This window comes from Coregonus lavaretus, assembly GCF_964263955.1.
Source record: "Coregonus lavaretus genome assembly, contig: HAP1_SCAFFOLD_3073, whole genome shotgun sequence".
In the NCBI taxonomy this organism is placed as follows: Eukaryota; Metazoa; Chordata; class Actinopteri; order Salmoniformes; family Salmonidae; genus Coregonus; species Coregonus lavaretus.
In genome coordinates, this window is record NW_028160835.1 from 20,929 (window position 1) to 39,187 (window position 18,259).

General features: G+C 46.1%; 1 protein-coding gene across 1 annotated transcript; it reads left to right on the top strand.

Annotated features, from left to right (window-relative positions):
• The first annotated feature begins 5,329 nt into the window (after positions 1–5,329).
• Positions 5,330–17,376, top strand: LOC311121400 (peregrin-like). The gene is made up of 16 exons (XM_084195897.1): positions 5,330–5,518; positions 6,857–7,635; positions 8,491–8,680; positions 8,998–9,285; positions 9,512–10,029; positions 10,191–10,425; positions 10,743–10,874; positions 11,021–11,149; positions 11,255–11,654; positions 11,813–12,121; positions 12,294–12,563; positions 12,741–12,888; positions 13,112–13,245; positions 14,918–15,030; positions 15,200–15,354; positions 17,146–17,376. Exons 2-16 carry the CDS (start codon positions 6,902–6,904, stop codon positions 17,327–17,329), a joined length of 3,939 nt encoding a protein of 1,312 aa, XP_084052023.1. The 5' UTR covers positions 5,330–5,518; positions 6,857–6,901; the 3' UTR covers positions 17,330–17,376.
• Positions 17,377–18,259: the final 883 nt, after the last annotated feature.

Genomic DNA, 18,259 nt, shown 5'->3' on the forward strand with positions numbered 1-18,259 from the left:
CTTGTCAGACATAGAGAACTGATGCTGTATACTGGGTGGGATTGGTGTGGGGGGTCTGTGGGTAGCTTTTGACCATTTTATTGGATTCCTCATGTCTTACTCAAGACGTTTGACCCAAATCGGATGTTGGGTACTATGTATTGAATATTATGTGAATCCTATAAATTAAAAGGGCCAATTTGGGTGTAATCAATTAGCTTAATTTCTCAGAAATTTCAACAAAGTTGCAGGAATGCCAATCTTATCTGTTTCTAACTACAGAAACGATTTCAGAACAATCTGAGATAATGGTGTCATGGCTTTGCTGAAATGACATAGAACGACTCTTATGTGTTGGAGTACACATAAGTGTGTCTGAATACTGGCCCCTACTTGACTGTACTACTCAACCCCTCCAGTGTTCCTATATGCAGGATAGTCCTGCCGCACTCTGCTCTGATTATCTGGTCTGATGCTTTATCAAAGAGCAACATGCATGTACATAACCTGTGAGCTTGTAAATCTCCAGTGTGCTGGTAGATATACTTTATACAGCACCTGAAGTTTTCCTGTGCGTGCGTGCGCACAGTATAAATGTCCTTTAGTGTGTGTGTCGGAGTACCTACTGCTTTTGGCTTTGGTCTTGACTTAACTCACAGCCATACAAATAATATTAGCAGTCACCAATATGATGTTTTCACCAAATCCGTCATAACCAATAAGCAGTCATGTTTTCAGATTGCTTTTTATCGTTTACTAACAATTTGTCAACCTTAATACACTACATTAGAAATCAAAATACAAGGGTTTAAGATGACAGGATACCTGTATTTAAGGTGAAGTTCTCTGGAGGAGTGTAGTGCCTTGAACATTGTTTTTTCTGTGAAACGAAGCATGTCCAAATACAATAGATTTTATTTCATGGTGGCTCGAGTGCCACTTCTGAATTGCAGACACTTTTTATTTTCTTGTTGGTTTACATTTGAATGCCCTTATAGCGCTGCACTATTAACACAGTATAAGCTTTTATTTGAGTAATAAAATCATGTTTTTAATCTTTGTTTACTCCACCCCTGTGAAATTTAGAACGCCATAGAGGTGAAATGTACAGTTGCCTTGTGAGAACAGGCAGTTGATGTAGCTACAGTTAATAAAAGAGAGTAAAACATAAAATAAAAGTCAAAACCCACTCATTGGGCAATGGGTAGTGTCATAGGCATAGTTAGAATTCCTAGAATTAACATTCCTATTCAAGTCAACGTTCCCCAATGGATGGACAAATTGAATTCTCATTCTATATTTGTAGGTCTGTTTTTTGAGGGGAGCCAGTAGTGTCCAGCTCAGAATGTAGCAGAGAGGCAGGTTTGCCGAGCAAGTCTTAAAGTGCAATTTCACCCATCCACCTAGCTTTCGTAGTGGCCTTGCCACAAGCCTTACCCAGGAACCTGCAACGGGAGCTAGTTTCTTTTGTTGCCTTTTTAGTTCAACGTAAGTTACAAATCACAAAGAAAACACTAACAGCATTTACAACTGCAAAATATTTTCTGTTGGGCCAAGAACATGGCTCTCCTATTATTATGCACATCATGTGATTTATTTAGTGCAATCGCCAGTTATTATTTACTTGTCTAAAGTATTGTCATTGTTTTGTGTTTCTTGAGCTTGATGTCAATGCTGCTAGTGTGTCTGTGGTGGATCCATTAAGTAGGAAAGGAGTTGTTAGGATGTGTGTTATCTGGTCGTGGTACTTGATAACACGACACACAAGATAATACGCATCCCTCCAGTAATAAATACAATTTTCAGATGGTGAGTTTTCTCAATAAGATGTTCATGTGAAGCAGTGTTATTATATTGCCTTGTTGAAATTATTAATAAACTATGTATCATTTCCCAGGTGGTTGTTGATGATACCCTGGCTTTCTTTTCTTTGTTTATGGTTTTGAGTGTTTGATTCCTCTGTTCAGAATGAAACATGCTAAATGCAGATGGATACTTGATTGGGGAGAATTGCACATGGCATGACCTGTGTTCTAACCATAGACTGTATAAAATGGGTTCCAACCTGTAAAAATATGATGATAATAAAAATAATATATGCCATTTACAGACGCTTTTATCCAAACCAACTAAGTCATGCGCGCATACATTTTTATGTATGAGTGGTCCCGGGAATCGAACCCACTATACCTGTACATAATGGGATGAACCTCCCCCTTATCCTCCTGACTACTGAAGAGCAGTCCAACTGTTCAAATATTTTCCATTCAGCAAGATTATTATACTGCCTGTTAGAAATCTCACAACCATCACACCAGTTAAAGGTTGCAGCACTCCAGTCCTGCCAAGCTGTGAATTGTACAGTTTTCCTGTAATTAGTATTTCTACATTTTCTTTGTCTGTTTTGGGATTTCACATCAGTGTTTGTTATTCCATCAATTCGGTTTGAATTGGACTTTTATAGGATATTATGCAGAGTCTTCTGCTTTGGTGAAATACTTCTAGTAGTGAGAGATTTCTGTTCTCTGTTCTCTGTTACTTGTATCTGACAGTAATGCTACACCTCCCTGTCTGTTATGCTTAGTGAGCAGATTTGGGAATACCTCTGTTGGAATATTCACTGGGAGGCAACATTCAGATCCATAGAAATGGATTGTATAGAGCAGATACGATTATCTGAGGAATAGAGAACTGTGCCTCTTCTGATCATTGCTTTCTATCAGTTCTGAGCAACATTGCCTCCTATTGAATATGCCCCCCCCCCCCCCCCATTGAAGGCTTGCAATAAAGCTCTGCGTGGGATTGCGTCTGCCTGCTGTGCATTTCCCACTATATTACCTTACCAACCCAGTCAGCCGCACTCTAATCACAAAGACTGTACCTGTTTAAAGAGAAATAAACATTATTTTGTGCTTGATGATGACTCCTCCTTTATTCCTCTAGAATCTATATCTATTAAATTTAACTCTTTCAGGCTGTTTTTATTGAGTAAAGATTAATCCTATATTACTGTACAGATGTGATCAATTATTGCGTTCCCTTCTTACCCTCCATCATTAACACTTTATTGGGGAAAATGCACTATGTTATGCGCATTGCTTATTTTCACAGGTTCTGGGTGGTGATTTGTCCATCTGACGCACCAGCCGTTTTCGTCTGCATTGTGTAAACCATTCCACTTCAAATCCTTGACCAATGACTTCAATTCATTGATGTTAATTACACTGAACAAAAATATAAATGCAACATGCAGCAATTTCAAAGATTTTACTCCGTTACAGTACATATAAGGAAATCAGTCAATTGAAATGAATTCATTAGGCAATAATGTAAGGATTTCACATTACTGGAAATACAGATATGCATCTGTTTGTCACAGATACCTTAAAAAAATAAAAGGTAGGGGTGTGGACCAGAAAACCAGTCTGTATCTGGTGTGACCACCATTTGCCTCCTGCAGCACGATACATCTCCTTCGCATAGAGTTGATCAGGCTGTTGATTGTGGCCTGTGGAATGTTGTCCCACTCCTCTGTGCGAAGTTGCTGGATATTGGCGGGAACTGGAACATGCTGTCGTACACATCAATCCAGAGCATCCCAAACGTGCTCATTGGGTGACATGTCTGGTGAGTATGCAGCCATGGAAGAACTAGGACATTTTTAGCTTCCAGGAATTCTCTAAAACAACGTTGGAGGCGGCTTATGGTAGAGAAATAAACATTCAATTTTCTGACAACAGCTCTGGTGGAGATTCCTGCAGTCAGCATGCCAATTTCATGCTCCCTCAAAACTTGAGACATCTGTGGTATTGTATTGTGTGACAAAACTGCACATTTTAGAGTGGCCTTTTATTGTCCCGAGCACAAGGTGCACCTGTGTAATGATCATGCTGTTTAATAAGCTTCTTGATATGCCATACCTGTCAGGTGGATGTATTATCTTGGCAAAGGAGAAATGCTCACTAACAGGGATGTAAACAAATGTGTGCACAACATTTGAGAGAAATAAGCTTGCATATGGAAAAGTTCTGGGATCTTTTATTTCAGCTCATGAAACATGGGACCAACACTTTACATTTATTTATTTTATTATTATTTTTTTCACCAAAGAAAACAAGTGATAGACACAATACAGATTTTAAAAAATGTAATTACATTTAACGGTGTGCAGGTGTGGTTGGAAGCCTTGTAAAAATCACACCACAAAAAAACTATATCAAATACAAAAATAAATACAATACATCAGTATATTTCTAGGCCTGATTATCTTTCATCTAGAAAAGAAAGAGTGGCGCAGTGGTCAAAGGCACTGCATCGCAGTGCTAGCTGTGCCACTAGAGATCCTGGTTCGAATCCAGGCTCTGTCGTAGCCGGCCGCGACCGGGAGACCCATGGGGCGGCGCAAGGTAGGGGAGAGAATGGCCGGCAGGGATGTAGCTCAGTTGGTAGAGCATGGTGTTTACAACGCCAGGGTTGTGGGTTCGATTCCCACGGGGGGGCAGTATGAAGGGAAAAAAAATTATATATAATGTATGCCCTCAGTAACTGTAAGTCGCTCTGGATAAGAGCGTCTGCTAAATGACTAAAATGTAAATGAGTCTGTTCAAATTGACCTCCAATGAAAATTCAGTCCACCTCCACTTTTTGATTGTATGACATGTTTTTTGTATTAGCACCATGATAAAATTACATTTGGCCTACATTACTACTGTATAAATGTCAAATTACCGTAATCACAATAGATTATTGGCATTAGGCCTATAACAAACAGACATAGCCTATAGTGAACAATTAAAATCTACATTTGACTGTATAACTATATATTTTTTTATTTTATTCATTTGACAGGCTATAATGATCAAATAATCAATTTCAAACCTACCCGGCACGTTTTCATATTCAAATTTATGGCGCAAACCCTCCATACATGATTCACGTTTCCATATTGGCAGATTCGCAAATTACAAAAATAAAAAAACATAATGATCTTAGACGTTTTCATAAAATGTAATGCAGCCTATTTTATCCGTATGTTTTTCGTCTTTGGACATTCTTTATAGTGCATATTTATCCAGATGTATATTAAAAGATGTGAAACTGATAGTTAGATTCGCCACACAGACAAATAACAACAAAAGGAACCAAATTACATTTAACGGTGAAAATGTGACGCCACTTCACTAGGCGTCCATTGACTTCAGAATTACACCTTCCTCAAACACCAAAGAATGGTACACATCGAAATTAGAGCCTTATTTCGACAAATACACCATAGAACAAATCCTTCTCTATTTGACGAAAGTGCCCACACGCGCCTGTGGCGTACAGCAGTGGCTGCACCTTTTGTTCGCTGGAGTTCCTGAATTATTCCCATCACAATGAAATTACTAGGATATTGTGTTGTTGTGTAAACCATTGACCCCACATTTCTTGTGATTAGATAGGGTTTTATATAATTAATAAATCGATCTGCAATCGTCCCATTTACTGAGCTGTAGTGAGAGATTTTGCAGAACGCAAGCTTGAGGAGCCCTGAGCAGTAAGTGTTTATTAATTCAGAGCTACATTGGCTATGTATTCGTGGTGTCTAGAGAGAAATAGGTTAACATTTGTAAGGTGTTTTATTAATTGTTTTAATTGCAATGTATTTGTGCTTTGATTTATGTTACAATTTGCTTTTCGAATCGTTTCTTATCCTATGTCGCTAGCGACACAAGAAGACCCAGGATTCTGAGTTCTACATTATCATAAGTATGATATATTTATCTTTCCCTGTAAGTAAATGTAATTCCCCTAGAACGACATTGTTGACTAAGGAAATGGTTTTGCTTTAGTTACATTAATAGGTTGCGATCAGGTAACACAGGGTGTTATTTTGTAGTGGCTTGGTTGATCAGGGTGAGGTCTAAACCATGTGGAGGGAAACATTGTATCAAGCTGATACATCATTTGAGCTGTTACATTGTATCACCTCGGGTTGTTGTCACCCGTAAGAATGGTTACAATGTTACTCAGGCTTCTATAGATACACATGTATCATTTTGCTGCAAACTAGCAACAATGGTTGCAATCTAGTGGATATGGCTATCTGGTTGCACTTGCAAGCTAGTTGCTACATATTTCCTTGGATCTTTGAGCACGTGAATAGAACAACATGATATTACGCTATCCAAATGAATACAGGGGCTAAACATTCGATCGATCTAGAGTCATTCATATGATTTATTATCTTATACGTTGATTAGCTTGCCAGAGTTTTATCTGGTACTTCTGGTAAATATGTTTTTTCAGTGAGAGTGGAGGCTATGGGCAGGTGTTTAGAAGTCTGTTTTTTTATTTATATAACGCATCTGGTCGAATCAACCTTGAATTTATCCGTTATCTGTAATCCAACATTCCAAACGTGTAAATTATCTCGGCTGTCAAATCGATCCGGTTACTAACTATCTAGCTAGCTTTTTGTGTCTTCAGTTTAAGATTTTAATCAATATTTTATTCGAAAACATTGTTACTTGTAACGGTAAGTAAGCAGTATGATGAGCAATGTTGCAAGTAAAATATAATTTGCATTGATTTAGCTAGCAAGAAAAATGGTCAGATGCAGCTGTCGTTGCCATGGTAAAGTTGACAGCTATCCAGCCACGTGCCTGCTGTTTGCAGGGTTTTGTTTCCTTGAAATCAGCAAGACAACATGGAATAGCTTTTAGGATTCCAAAGGGCTAAAGGCAATGGACACAACTTTGTTGTTTTCAACATAGACTGACTACTATATTGACATAATACCCACTGGCATGTCTGTGTTTCAATTAATGTTGGAGTGAGAGATGCCAACATTTATTTAGTGCAAATTTACACCCTCCCCCCCTCTGTGTCTCAGATGTAAGCTTGAACAGCTCCTGTCCCAGCAGTGGCCATCGGCACAATGGGGCTGGACTTTGACGTGAAGACTTTCTGCCACAACCTCCGAGCCACCAAGCCCCCTTACGAGTGCCCCGTGGAGACCTGTCGCAAGGTCTACAAGAGCTACAGCGGCATCGAGTACCACCTCTACCACTACGACCATGACAACCCCATGCCCGCACAGGGCATGCCCCAGAAGAAGAGGAAGGGGCGCCCCCCTCGGGTGTCCCTGGTGGGGACCGGGGACGGGGAGGGAGGGGTGGGAAAGGGATGTGGGCCAGGGCAGGGAGGGAACACCCCTGGGAGTCCTAACCAGTCAGAGCACTCCCACTCCCCAGGCAGAGAGACAATGACATATGCCCAGGCCCAGCGCATGGTGGAGCTGGAGATCCATGGACGCATCCACCGCATCAGCATCTTTGAGAACATTGACGTCGTGTCGGAGGACGACAGCGGGGCAGAGGACCCTCCGTCCTCGGGCGGAAGTGGGGGAGGGGCGTGTAATGGGGGTGACAGCGGGGGAGGAGGGAGTGAGGTGGGGGGCAACGGCAAGGACAGGCCAGATACCCCTGCTGCTAACGGGGGTAAGGCCACACCCAAGTCTGGGAAGCACAAGAGTAAAGAGAAAAAGAAGGAGGGATCGTCGCACCACCACAGCACTTCCTCTGGCCCGGCGGTCAAACTGCCTGAGGTGGTGTACAGAGAGCTTGACCAGGAGAGGCCCGACGCTCCCACACGACACACATCCTACTACAGGTCAGTCACAGTACCACACGACACTCATCCTATTACAGGTCAGTCACAGTACCACATGACACTCATCCTATTACAGGTCAGTCACAGTACCACACGACACTCATCCCATTACAGGTCAGTCACAGTACCACACGACACTCATCCTATTACAGGTCAGTCACAGTACCACACGGCACTCATCCTATTACAGGTCAGTCACAGTACCACACGACACTCATCCTATTACAGGTCAGTTACAGTACCACACGACACACATCCTACTACAGGTCAGTCACAGTACCACACGACACTCATCCTATTACAGGTCAGTCACAGTACCACACGACACTCATCCTATTACAGGTCAGTCACAGTACCACACGACACTCATCCTATTACAGGTCAGTCACAGTACCACACGGCACTCATCCTATTACAGGTCAGTCACAGTACCACACGACACTCATCCTACTACAGGTCAGTCACAGTACCACATGACACTCATCCTACTACAGGTCAGTCACAGTGCCCCACGACACTCATCCTATCACAGGTCAGTCACAGTACCACACAACACTCATCCTACTACAGGTCAGTCAGTCAGTTAGTCCTCTGTAGCTTAGTTGGTAGAGCATGGCTCTTGCAACACCAGGATAGTGGGTTCGATTCCCGGGACCACCCATACTTAAACAATGTATGCACTCATGACTGTAAGTCGCTTTGGATAAAAGCATCTGCTAAATGGCATATATTATCATATTATAGTCAGTCACAGTACCCTGCCTCAGCTGGTGGTATTGGAGGTCTCAATTTCCATACTCTCTCACTCCATTCTTCTCTGCTCTCTCTCTCCCCCCACACTTTCCTCTCCCTCAGGTACATAGATAAGTCAGTGGAGGAGCTGGATGAGGAGGTGGAGTATGACATTGATGAGGAGGACTATATCTGGCTGGACATCATGAATGACAAGCGGCGTAGTGACGGGGTGACGCCCATCCCCCAGGAAGTGTTTGAGTACCTCATGGACCGGCTGGAGAAGGAGTCCTACTTCGAGAGCCACAACAAGGTGACACACTAGATTCTCTCTCTCTCTCTCTCTCTCTCTCTCTCTCTCTCTCTCTCTCTCTCTCTCTCTCTCTCTCTCTCTGTCTATCTCTCTCTGTCTCGCTCTCTCTGTGACAGCTTTTGTGTCAGTCCAGCTTTCCAGACATGTGATGTTGACTTGCTTTATCTGTCACCTTCTGTTGGGTGTGTAGTGTACTGTACTGAGTGAGCAGTAGGATGTAAAACGGCATTAGCTGTGTGAGTCTGTTCCCCTAAATAGTTATCCCCTTACTTACCCTCTGGTCCATTTTCTTCTCCCACTTTCCCCTCCTCTTCCAGACGGACCCCAGCGCCCTGATCGACGAGGACGCCGTCTGCTGCATCTGTAACGACGGCGAGTGTCAGAACAGCAACGTGATCCTGTTCTGTGACATGTGTAACCTGGCCGTGCACCAGGAGTGTTACGGCGTGCCCTACATCCCTGAGGGCCAGTGGCTGTGTCGCCGCTGCCTCCAGTCCCCCAGCCGCGCCGTCGACTGTGCCCTCTGCCCCAACAAGGGTGGGGCCTTTAAACAGACGGACGACGCACGCTGGGCCCACGTGGTGTGTGCACTCTGGATCCCCGAGGTAAGAGTGTGTGTGAGGGTAGGAGTGTGTGCAACGGTAGGAGTGTGTGTGTGTGTGAGGGTAGGAGTGTGTGAGGGTAGGAGAGTGTGTGCATGCTGTGCTTGTATGTATCAACAAAGTTTTGATGCTGTGCATGTCTGTATCTAGTCTGTCCTGTTGACAGTCCTGTTGTACTGAATGTGGCTGATCTCCTCACCCCTTTCTCCCTCTCCTTCTCTCTCCCCAGGTGTGTTTTGCCAACACAGTCTTCCTGGAGCCCATCGACAGCATCGAGCACATCCCCCCGGCGCGCTGGAAGCTCACCTGCTACATCTGCAAGCAGCGCGGCTCAGGGGCCTGCATCCAGTGCCACAAGGCCAACTGCTACACAGCCTTCCACGTCACCTGTGCCCAGCAGGCCGGCCTCTACATGAAGATGGAGCCCGTCAGGGAGACCGGCGCCAACGGCACCTCATTCAGCGTCCGCAAGACCGCCTACTGCGACATCCACACCCCGCCCGGCTTAGCACGCCCCCTCGGGGGGGTGGGAGGGACTAGCATGGGCTCCTCCCACAGTGAAGGCGAGCTGGAGGAAGACGATGAGCCCAGTATAGGTCACGATGACGACACCAAGGGCTGGAGCTCAGAGCGGGCCAAGAGGGCCAAGGCCAAGTCCAGACTGAAGATGAAGAGAGCTAGGAAGATACTGGCTGAGAAGAGGAACGCCGCGCCCGTGGTGTCTGTGCCCTGTATACCCCCACACAGGTACACACTCACTCACTCTCTCTCTCATACACACACACACACACACACACACACACACACATACTCATACTCACTGCAGACACAAAGGCATACAGATTCAGACTTCACATACTCTCCCAGTCTCGTCAGTCCTACCATCTCCCCTGTGTGTTCCTCCCCAGGCTCAGTAAGATCACCAGTAACCTGACAGTGCCCAGGAAGAGCCAGTTTATGCAGCGACTGCACAGTTACTGGACCCTGAAGAGGCAGAGCCGGAATGGCGTCCCTCTGCTGCGCCGGCTCCAGACCCACCTGCAGTCACAGCGCAACACGGAGCAGCTACAGCCGCAGGCGCCACAGTCACAGGTTCCCACGGTAACCACCACACAGGCTCTGTCTGGTGTTGTTATCACAGCGGTAGGGAGAATACTACTGGAAGCTCTGCATGTGTTTGGACTGAAGTGTGCCGGCTTTTCAGAGAGAGAAGGAAAGAGGGAGTGTGTGCTCTGTTTATGTAAATGATAGGGTTGCATTGTCTCAGGCGATTGCTTTGTTTGATTCTGCTGTGATGTAGTGGGTGTGGTGCTGCATCCTGATGAACTGTGTAGGCTTACTGGTGTGTAACACTACCAAACTAACCAGTTTGTGTCTTTGTGTGCATTTATTTTGTGTGTGTGTGTGTATTTGTGTGTGTTACATTGCCAATCTAACATGTGTGTGTGTTGGGGCCCCAGAAGGACAGTGAGGAGAATAACTTGGCTCTGAAGGAGCAGCTGAAGGCATGGCAGAGACTGAGACATGACCTGGAGAGAGCCAGACTACTGGTGGAGCTCATCCGCAAGAGAGAGAAGCTCAAAAGGGAGACGGTGAGACACACACACACTACTCACATCCATACTTCAAGCATATCTTTGAATATTGACACACAAACACACACTTGACATCTTGCAGTTTGCACAGTGAGCAGGTGTGCTTAGAGTCTGTTCTGATGTTGATCTGTGTGTGTGTTCAGATCAAGGTGCAGCAGATGGCGCTAGAGATGCAGCTGACTCCCTTCTTGGTCCTGCTGAGGAACACACTGGAACAGCTCCAGGACAGAGACACCAGCAACTTCTTCACTGAGCCTGTCCCCCTGGCTGAGGTAACACACACACTTTTTTGGGGGGAAAACTCTGACACCCCTTTGTGTTATCTCACACACACTGTGGCTGGTGGGGTTTAACCCCTAACCTCTCTCTCTCCTCAGGTGCCAGACTACCTGGACCACATCGAGAGGCCAATGGACTTCCAGACCATGTGGAACCTACTAGAGGCTCACTGCTACCTCAGCTTCGAATCCTTTGAGGCAGACTTCGGCCTCATCGTCAACAATTGCCTCAAATACAACGCCAAGGACACAGTGTTCTACCGTGCTGCTCTGCGCCTCCGGGAGATGGGTGGGGCCGTGATCAGGACCGCTCGCAGACAGGCCGAGCGAATCGGCTTGGACTATGACACAGGTATGCACCTCCCTCGAGAGCCCAGCCCGGACAGCCAGCGTGACAGAGAGAGAGACCGAGAGAGGGAGAGAGAGAGGGACAGGGACCGAGAACGAGAACGAGAGAGGGACCGAGACGGAGACAGGCCGCTGTCTTCCAATGAGGAGGGTGAGTGGCTTGGAGTCCTGTTTTATCACCAGATGTTCTACTCCCGCCTCTCCCCCTTTCTCCCTTTCCTACATTTGTACTCTTCCACTTAAGTTATTATGTTGCTGTATAGCCGTGTGGGATTCTGTAGTTGTGTTACATTTCTCTCTGTTTCTTAGACCTGCTCTTACCAGAGAACAGGCGGCGGCTGCCATTGGAGGAGCAGCTGTGTTTCCTGCAGGCGCGCTTTGATGAGGTCAACTCGGGGAAGCACAGCATTGGTCAGTCGCGGCGTGCCAAAGCCCTGAGGAAGGAGATGACTGTCATCAAGAGGAAACTTGCCCACCAGAGAGAGGGTGGCTCGGGCATGGGGGGTAGGGATTCAGGTGGCGGGGGGGACAGGGGACCATCCCTCCCCCATCACCCCTCCTCCACGGGACGCCACGACGAGGGGGAAGAGAGCAGCAGTCAGGAGATCAGTGGCAAGGGTGAGACTGAGGGGATATCTAAACTAAACTCAGTGTACATGCTCCAGTATTCATTTACAAATAGATCTCACATAGGCCTACCCATACTGTTCATGTCCAACTCTCATTATGTTAGATATATGATATACAATTTTCAGTCTCCCTGCTTCTCCCTCCTCCTCTCTCTCTGTAGATCTAAGTGCATCATCCTCAGCTCTAGCTCCAGAGGTGGGACGTCGTACCTCTGTCCTTTTCTCCAAGAAGAACCCCAAAATGGCCGGACCCCCCAAGAGGCCGGGCCGTCCCCCTAAGAACAGAGACACGGGACACAGAGGGGCAGGGGTGAGCCCCAGTCCAATAGGTCCCCCTCAGCTGGCCCTCTTGTCTCCCCCTCGGCAGAGGAAGAGACCCCACAGCAGCTCCAGCTCCGAGAGCGACAGTGACATCGACGACCTCCTCCCGAGTAAGACACACACACACACACACACACAATCAAACCAATCACATACACAATCACACTAGGTCTGTAACAACATTGTCTTTTAATGGTTACGACTCTCTAAGGTCAGTCTAGTAACTGTAACGGTTACAACTCTCTAAGGTCAGTCTAGTAACTAACGGTTATGACGCTGTCTCCTAGGCCTGCCCACTAACGGTTTTGGCGGGGCCAACCAGCCGGTGACGGAGAGTTTTCGGGTGTACAGAAACGAGAGGAGCCTCCCTCGATCCAGCTCTGACTCTGAATCCACCACTAGCAGCAGCAGTAGTGCTGCCTCTGACAGAACCAGGTCATTATAATAACCACACACAGACAGACACACACAATGGTATTTATACACAGCCACATAGTCAAACACAACTACACTGTCTATGTGCACACATTGGGTTTAGGATGAATGAAGGACTCTCTTTTTGTCTCTCTCTCTCTCTCTCTCTCTCTCTCTCTCTCTCTCTGTCTCTCTCTGTCTCTCTCTGTGTCTGTCTCTGTGTCTCTGTCTCTCTCTCTCTCAGTACCACTCCGTCTAAGCAGGGCCGGGGGAAGCAGTCGTTCTCTCGTTCGGCCTTCCAGGAGGACAGCAGTGAGGAGACATCAGGGACAGAGAACGACTCCTACTCTGTGGGAGGGTCACGCAGCGTCTCACACTGTGAGTGACACACATACGACACACACATATAGGCATGCATGCACTTCTCCGTCTTTGTCCATCTCATCTATCGCGCCACCTCTACCTCTCCTTTTCCCAAAGGGTGTGTGTTTAGGAGGTATATACAGTGCCTTCTGAAAGTATTCAGACCCCTTGACTTTTTCCACATTTTGTTAGGTTACAGCCGTATTCTAAAATGTATTACATTGTTTTTTTCCCTCATCAATCTACACACAATACCCCATAATGACAAAGCAAAAACAGATTTGTAGAAATGTTTGCTAATTGATTATAAATAACAAAAACGTAAATATAACATTTACATAAGTATTCAGACCCTTTACTCTTACTTTATTGAAGCACCTTTGGCAGCAATTATAGCCTCGAGTCTTCTTGGGTATGACGCTACAAGCTTGGCACACCTGTATTTAGGAAGTTTCTCCCATTCTGCTCTGCAGATCCTCTCAAGCTCTGTCAGCTTGGATGGGGAACGTTGCTGCGCAACTAATTTCAGGTCTCCAGAGATTTTTGATCGGGTTCAAGTCTGGCTCTGGCTGGGCCACTCAAGGACATTCAGAGACTTGTCCTGAAGCCACTCCTGCGTTGTCTTGGCTGTGTGCTTAGGGTCGTTGTCCTGTTGGAAGGTGAACCTTCGCCCCAGTCTGAGGTCCTGAGCGCTCTGGAGCAGGTTTTCATCGAGGATCTCTCTGTACTTTGCTCCGTTCATCTTTTCTTCAATCCTGACTAGTCTCCCAGTCCCTGCCGCTGAAGAACACCCCCACAGCATGATGCTGCCACCACCATGCTTCACCATAGGGATGGTGCCAGGTTTCCTCCAGAAGTGACACTTGGCATTCAGGTCAAATAGTTCAATCTTGGTTTCAGCAGACCAGAGAATCTTGTTTCTCATGGTCTGAGAGTCTTTAGGTGCCTTTTGGCAAACTCCAAGCGGGCTGTCATGTGCCTTTTTCTGTCTGGCCACTCTATCATAAAGGCCTGAAAGGTTCTCCCATCTCCACAGAGGAACTCTAGAGCTCTGTCAGAGTGACCATTGGGTTCTTGATCACCTCCCTGAACAAGGCCCTTCTCCCCCCAGCTCTAGGAAGAATCTTGGTGGTTCCAAATGTCTTCCATTTAAGAATGATGGAGGCCACTGTGTTCTTGGAGACCTTCAGTGCTGCAGAATATTTATGGTAACCTTCCCCAAATCTGTCTCAGAACTCTACGGACAATTCCTTCGACCTCATGGCTTGGTTTTTGCTCTGACATGCACTTATATAGACAGGTGTGTGCCTTTCCAAATCATGTCAAATCAATTGAATTTACCACAGGTGGACTCCAATCAAGTTGTAGAAACATCTCAAGATTGATCAATGGAAACAGGATGCACCTGAGCTAAATTTTGAGTCTCATAGCAAAGGGTCTGAATACTTATGTAAATAAGGTATTTCAGTTATTATTATTTTGTAAATTAGCAAAAATGTCTAAAAACCTGTTTTCACTTTGTCATAATGGGGTATTGTGTGTAGATTTCTGAGGATTATAATTGTTTTAGTCCATTTTAGAATAAGGCTGTAACGTAACAAAATGTGGAAAAAGTCAAGGGGTCTCAATACTTTCTGAAGGCACTGTATGTGTGTGATTCTGATGTATCGTGTGTTTCTCTCAGTAGGGTGGGGCCGGGGCCGATCAGGTTGTAGGACGCCATCAGATGACTACTCTTCCCTTGACGCTCTGGACCTGGTGTGGGCCAAATGTAGAGGCTATCCTTCATATCCTGCTCTGGTAATCCAGCCATGGATGGACACACACACACATTAGGATAAACTATGGTTGAAATGTCCATTCGGCCACAAGTTGCTAGTATCTCATACCAACCCATACCATAAAAGTTAAAACTATTGTATTTACCCGTCCTGTACCCTCCCTCTAACCCTCCCCCTCACCCCTGTAGATCATAGATCCTAAGATGCCCAGGGAGGGGGTATTCCACAGAGGGGTTCCTATCCCCGTGCCCCCCCTGGACGTCCTGAAGTTGGGGGAGCAGATGACCCAAGAGGCCCGGGAACACCTCTTCCTGGTACTCTTTTTCGACAACAAGAGAACCTGGTCAGTACACTGTCTGTCTCACTCTGTCTGTCTGTCTCTGTCTCTGTCCTCTGTGTTTGTCTTTCTCTGCTCCTCGCTCTCTCTTCCCCCTCTCTCTCTCTCTCTCTCTCTCTCGCTCTCTCTTTCTCTCTCCTTTCCTCTCTCTCTCCTTTCCTCTCTCTCTCTCTCTCTCTCTCTCTCTCTCTCTCTCTCTCTCTCTCTCTCTCTCTCTCTCTCTCTCTTTGTTCCCACTCATTTTCATATTTTCCCCCTTCTCTCTCCCATGTGAACCTCTATCCCTCTCACACTCTGGTAGAGAAGTGTTGATTTGAAGGCCTCCCCAGTGGAGGCAGCGGAGAACCCAGAATCAGAGTGTAGCAGCAAACCTCCGTCTGTAGTCAACAACGTGCAGCTCAGCAGCATTACATCAGTTCAGAAGGCTGTCTGCACGTAGTACAATAGCAAAGGAAACTGTTATTTACATAGAAATGCAAGAAAGAAAAGAAAAGCCATCGCTCGCTAGCAGAAGTGGGTCAGGAGTGATTGAAGAGGACGCTCTGAAAGAGAACAAAGAGAGAGAAAATACACTTTGTTTTAGGTCACAACACACGATACAACTCACAACAGTTGCTGCTGCACTGTGGATGTGGGTGGATAATAATGACCTGTGTGAGAAAGTGGATCTAACCCTGTATGTCCCTGTGTTTTTTAAAACCGTGTCTCTGTGTGTGTTTCTGACCCTGTGTCTCTGTGTGTGTTTCTGACCCTGTGTCTCTGTGTGTGTTTCTGACCCTGTGTCTCTGTGTGTATTTCTGACCCTGTGTCTCTGTGTGTATTTCTGACCCTGTGTCTCTGTGTGTGTTTCTGACCCTGTGTTTCTGACCCTGTGTTTCTGACCCTGTGTCTCTGTGTGTGTTTCTGACCCTGTGTCTCTGTGTGTGTTTCTGACCCTGTGTCTCTGTGTGTATTTCTGACCTTGTGTCTCTGTGTGTGTTTCTGACCCTGTGTTTCTGACCCTGTGTCTCTGTGTGTGTTTCTGACCCTGTGTTTCTGACCCTGTGTTTCTGACCCTGTGTCTCTGTGTGTGTTTCTGACCCTGTGTCTCTGTGTGTGTTTCTGACCCTGTGTCTCTGTGTGTGTTTCTGACCCTGTGTTTCTGACCCTGTGTCTCTGTGTGTGTTTCTGACCCTGTGTCTCTGTGTGTGTTTCTGACCCTGTGTTTCTAACCCTGTGTCTCTGTGTGTGTTTCTAACCCTGTGTTTCTGACCCTGTGTCTCTGTGTGTGTTTCTGACCCTGTGTCTCTGTGTGTGTTTCTGACCCTGTGTCTCTGTGTGTGTTTCTGACCCTGTGTTTCTGTGTGTGTTTGTGACCCTGTGTCTCTGTGTGTGTTTCTAACCCTGTGTCTCTGTGTGTGTTTCTAACCCTGTGTTTCTGACCCTGTGTTTCTGACCCTGTGTCTCTGTGTGTGTTTCTGACCCTGTGTCTCTGTGTGTGTTTCTGACCCTGTGTCTCTGTGTGTGTTTCTGACCCTGTGTCTCTGTGTGTGTTTCTGACCCTGTGTCTCTGTATGTGTTTCTAACCCTGTGTCTCTGTGTGTGTTTCTAACCCTGTGTTTCTGACCCTGTGTCTCTGTGTGTGTTTCTGACCCTGTGTCTCTGTGTGTGTTTCTGACCCTGTGTCTCTGTGTGTGTTTCTGACCCTGTGTTTCTGTGTGTGTTTCTGACCCTGTGTCTCTGTGTGTGTTTCTAACCCTGTGTCTCTGTGTTTGTTTCTAACCCTGTGTCTCTGTCTGTATGTCTGTCTGTCTGTAGGCAGTGGCTGCCGCGTTCTAAGCTGGTTCCTCTGGGGGTGGACCGGGAGCTGGACAAGGAGAAAATGCTGGAGGGAAGGAAGTCCAACATCCGCAAGTCAGTGCAGGTGGCCTACCACCGTGCCATGCAGCACCGCAACAAGGTCCAGGGAGACCCCAGTAGCGACACCAGCGACAGCGACTGAGCACACGCACCCACATGCACAGGATGCACACACAGGCTGCACACTCCCGCAGATATGCCGAACACACACATAGACAGACACACAAACCCACACGTCTTTGCTGGCCAACCCCTCGTATTGATAGGGTATTGGTTTCAGATCTGTGGCCTTGGAGAGCCTAGCACCCAGCACATAGGAGAATATGCCAGTAGTACCTATTGGAAAGCACATGCAACACCCTCTCTCCAACACACACACACATTGTTGGCACACACAGTGGTATTTAATCTGAGATGTAAAATATGTATTTAAGAGAATTGAAACAAAAAGGGTATTAAGAAAAAAATGTATTCCCGGCATCATGATTGAGAATTGTCCTTGCATATGGTTGATATGAGTGTTTACCAGCGACTGAAGAACATGGTCTGCAGAAGGTCGTATAACACAAATATGCACATACACACACATATACATTCAAACAGGGAAATGCATATACACACACAAAGCTCTTCTCACAGGAAAATATGCACACACACACATCCACACACCACATGGTGTGCACTTATGTTTCCACAGTATCACTGGTCCAACACCCCCTCTACGCAACTCCCCCTGCAGCCCCCTCGGATCCCCGTGTCCAATCACGGCTTAGTGGAGCACGGGGTCGGACGGTATTGGGCAATCGACTGTGAGCAAAGCAGCTTCCTCTGTTATTTATTCCGTCTCCCAAGGACCTCCAGTCTTCTTCTATCTAGTCTGATGGACCGTCTCCACAACATTGCATTTTGCAGTCGTTTCCTCTACTCTTCTGTATGTGTTTATTTGGTCTGTTTGTACTATTCTGGCCGCTGGTGAATAATGAAGACTAATGTAAATGTGATGAGAAACACACGCCAGCCTCACTGTCTGTTCTAGTCTCGGGCCAATGGCTTTAGAATTTTTATATATACA

Coding starts and splice junctions, on each gene's coding strand:
- LOC311121400 (XM_084195897.1), top strand. CDS start 6,902: ATGGGGCTGGACTTTGACGTGAAGACTTTCTGCCACAACCTCCGAGCC. Junction 11,655..11,812: donor GCTGTCTTCCAATGAGGAGG/GTGAGTGGCTTG, acceptor TCTGTTTCTTAG/ACCTGCTCTTACCAGAGAAC. Junction 15,355..17,145: donor TTCGACAACAAGAGAACCTG/GTCAGTACACTG, acceptor GTCTGTCTGTAG/GCAGTGGCTGCCGCGTTCTA.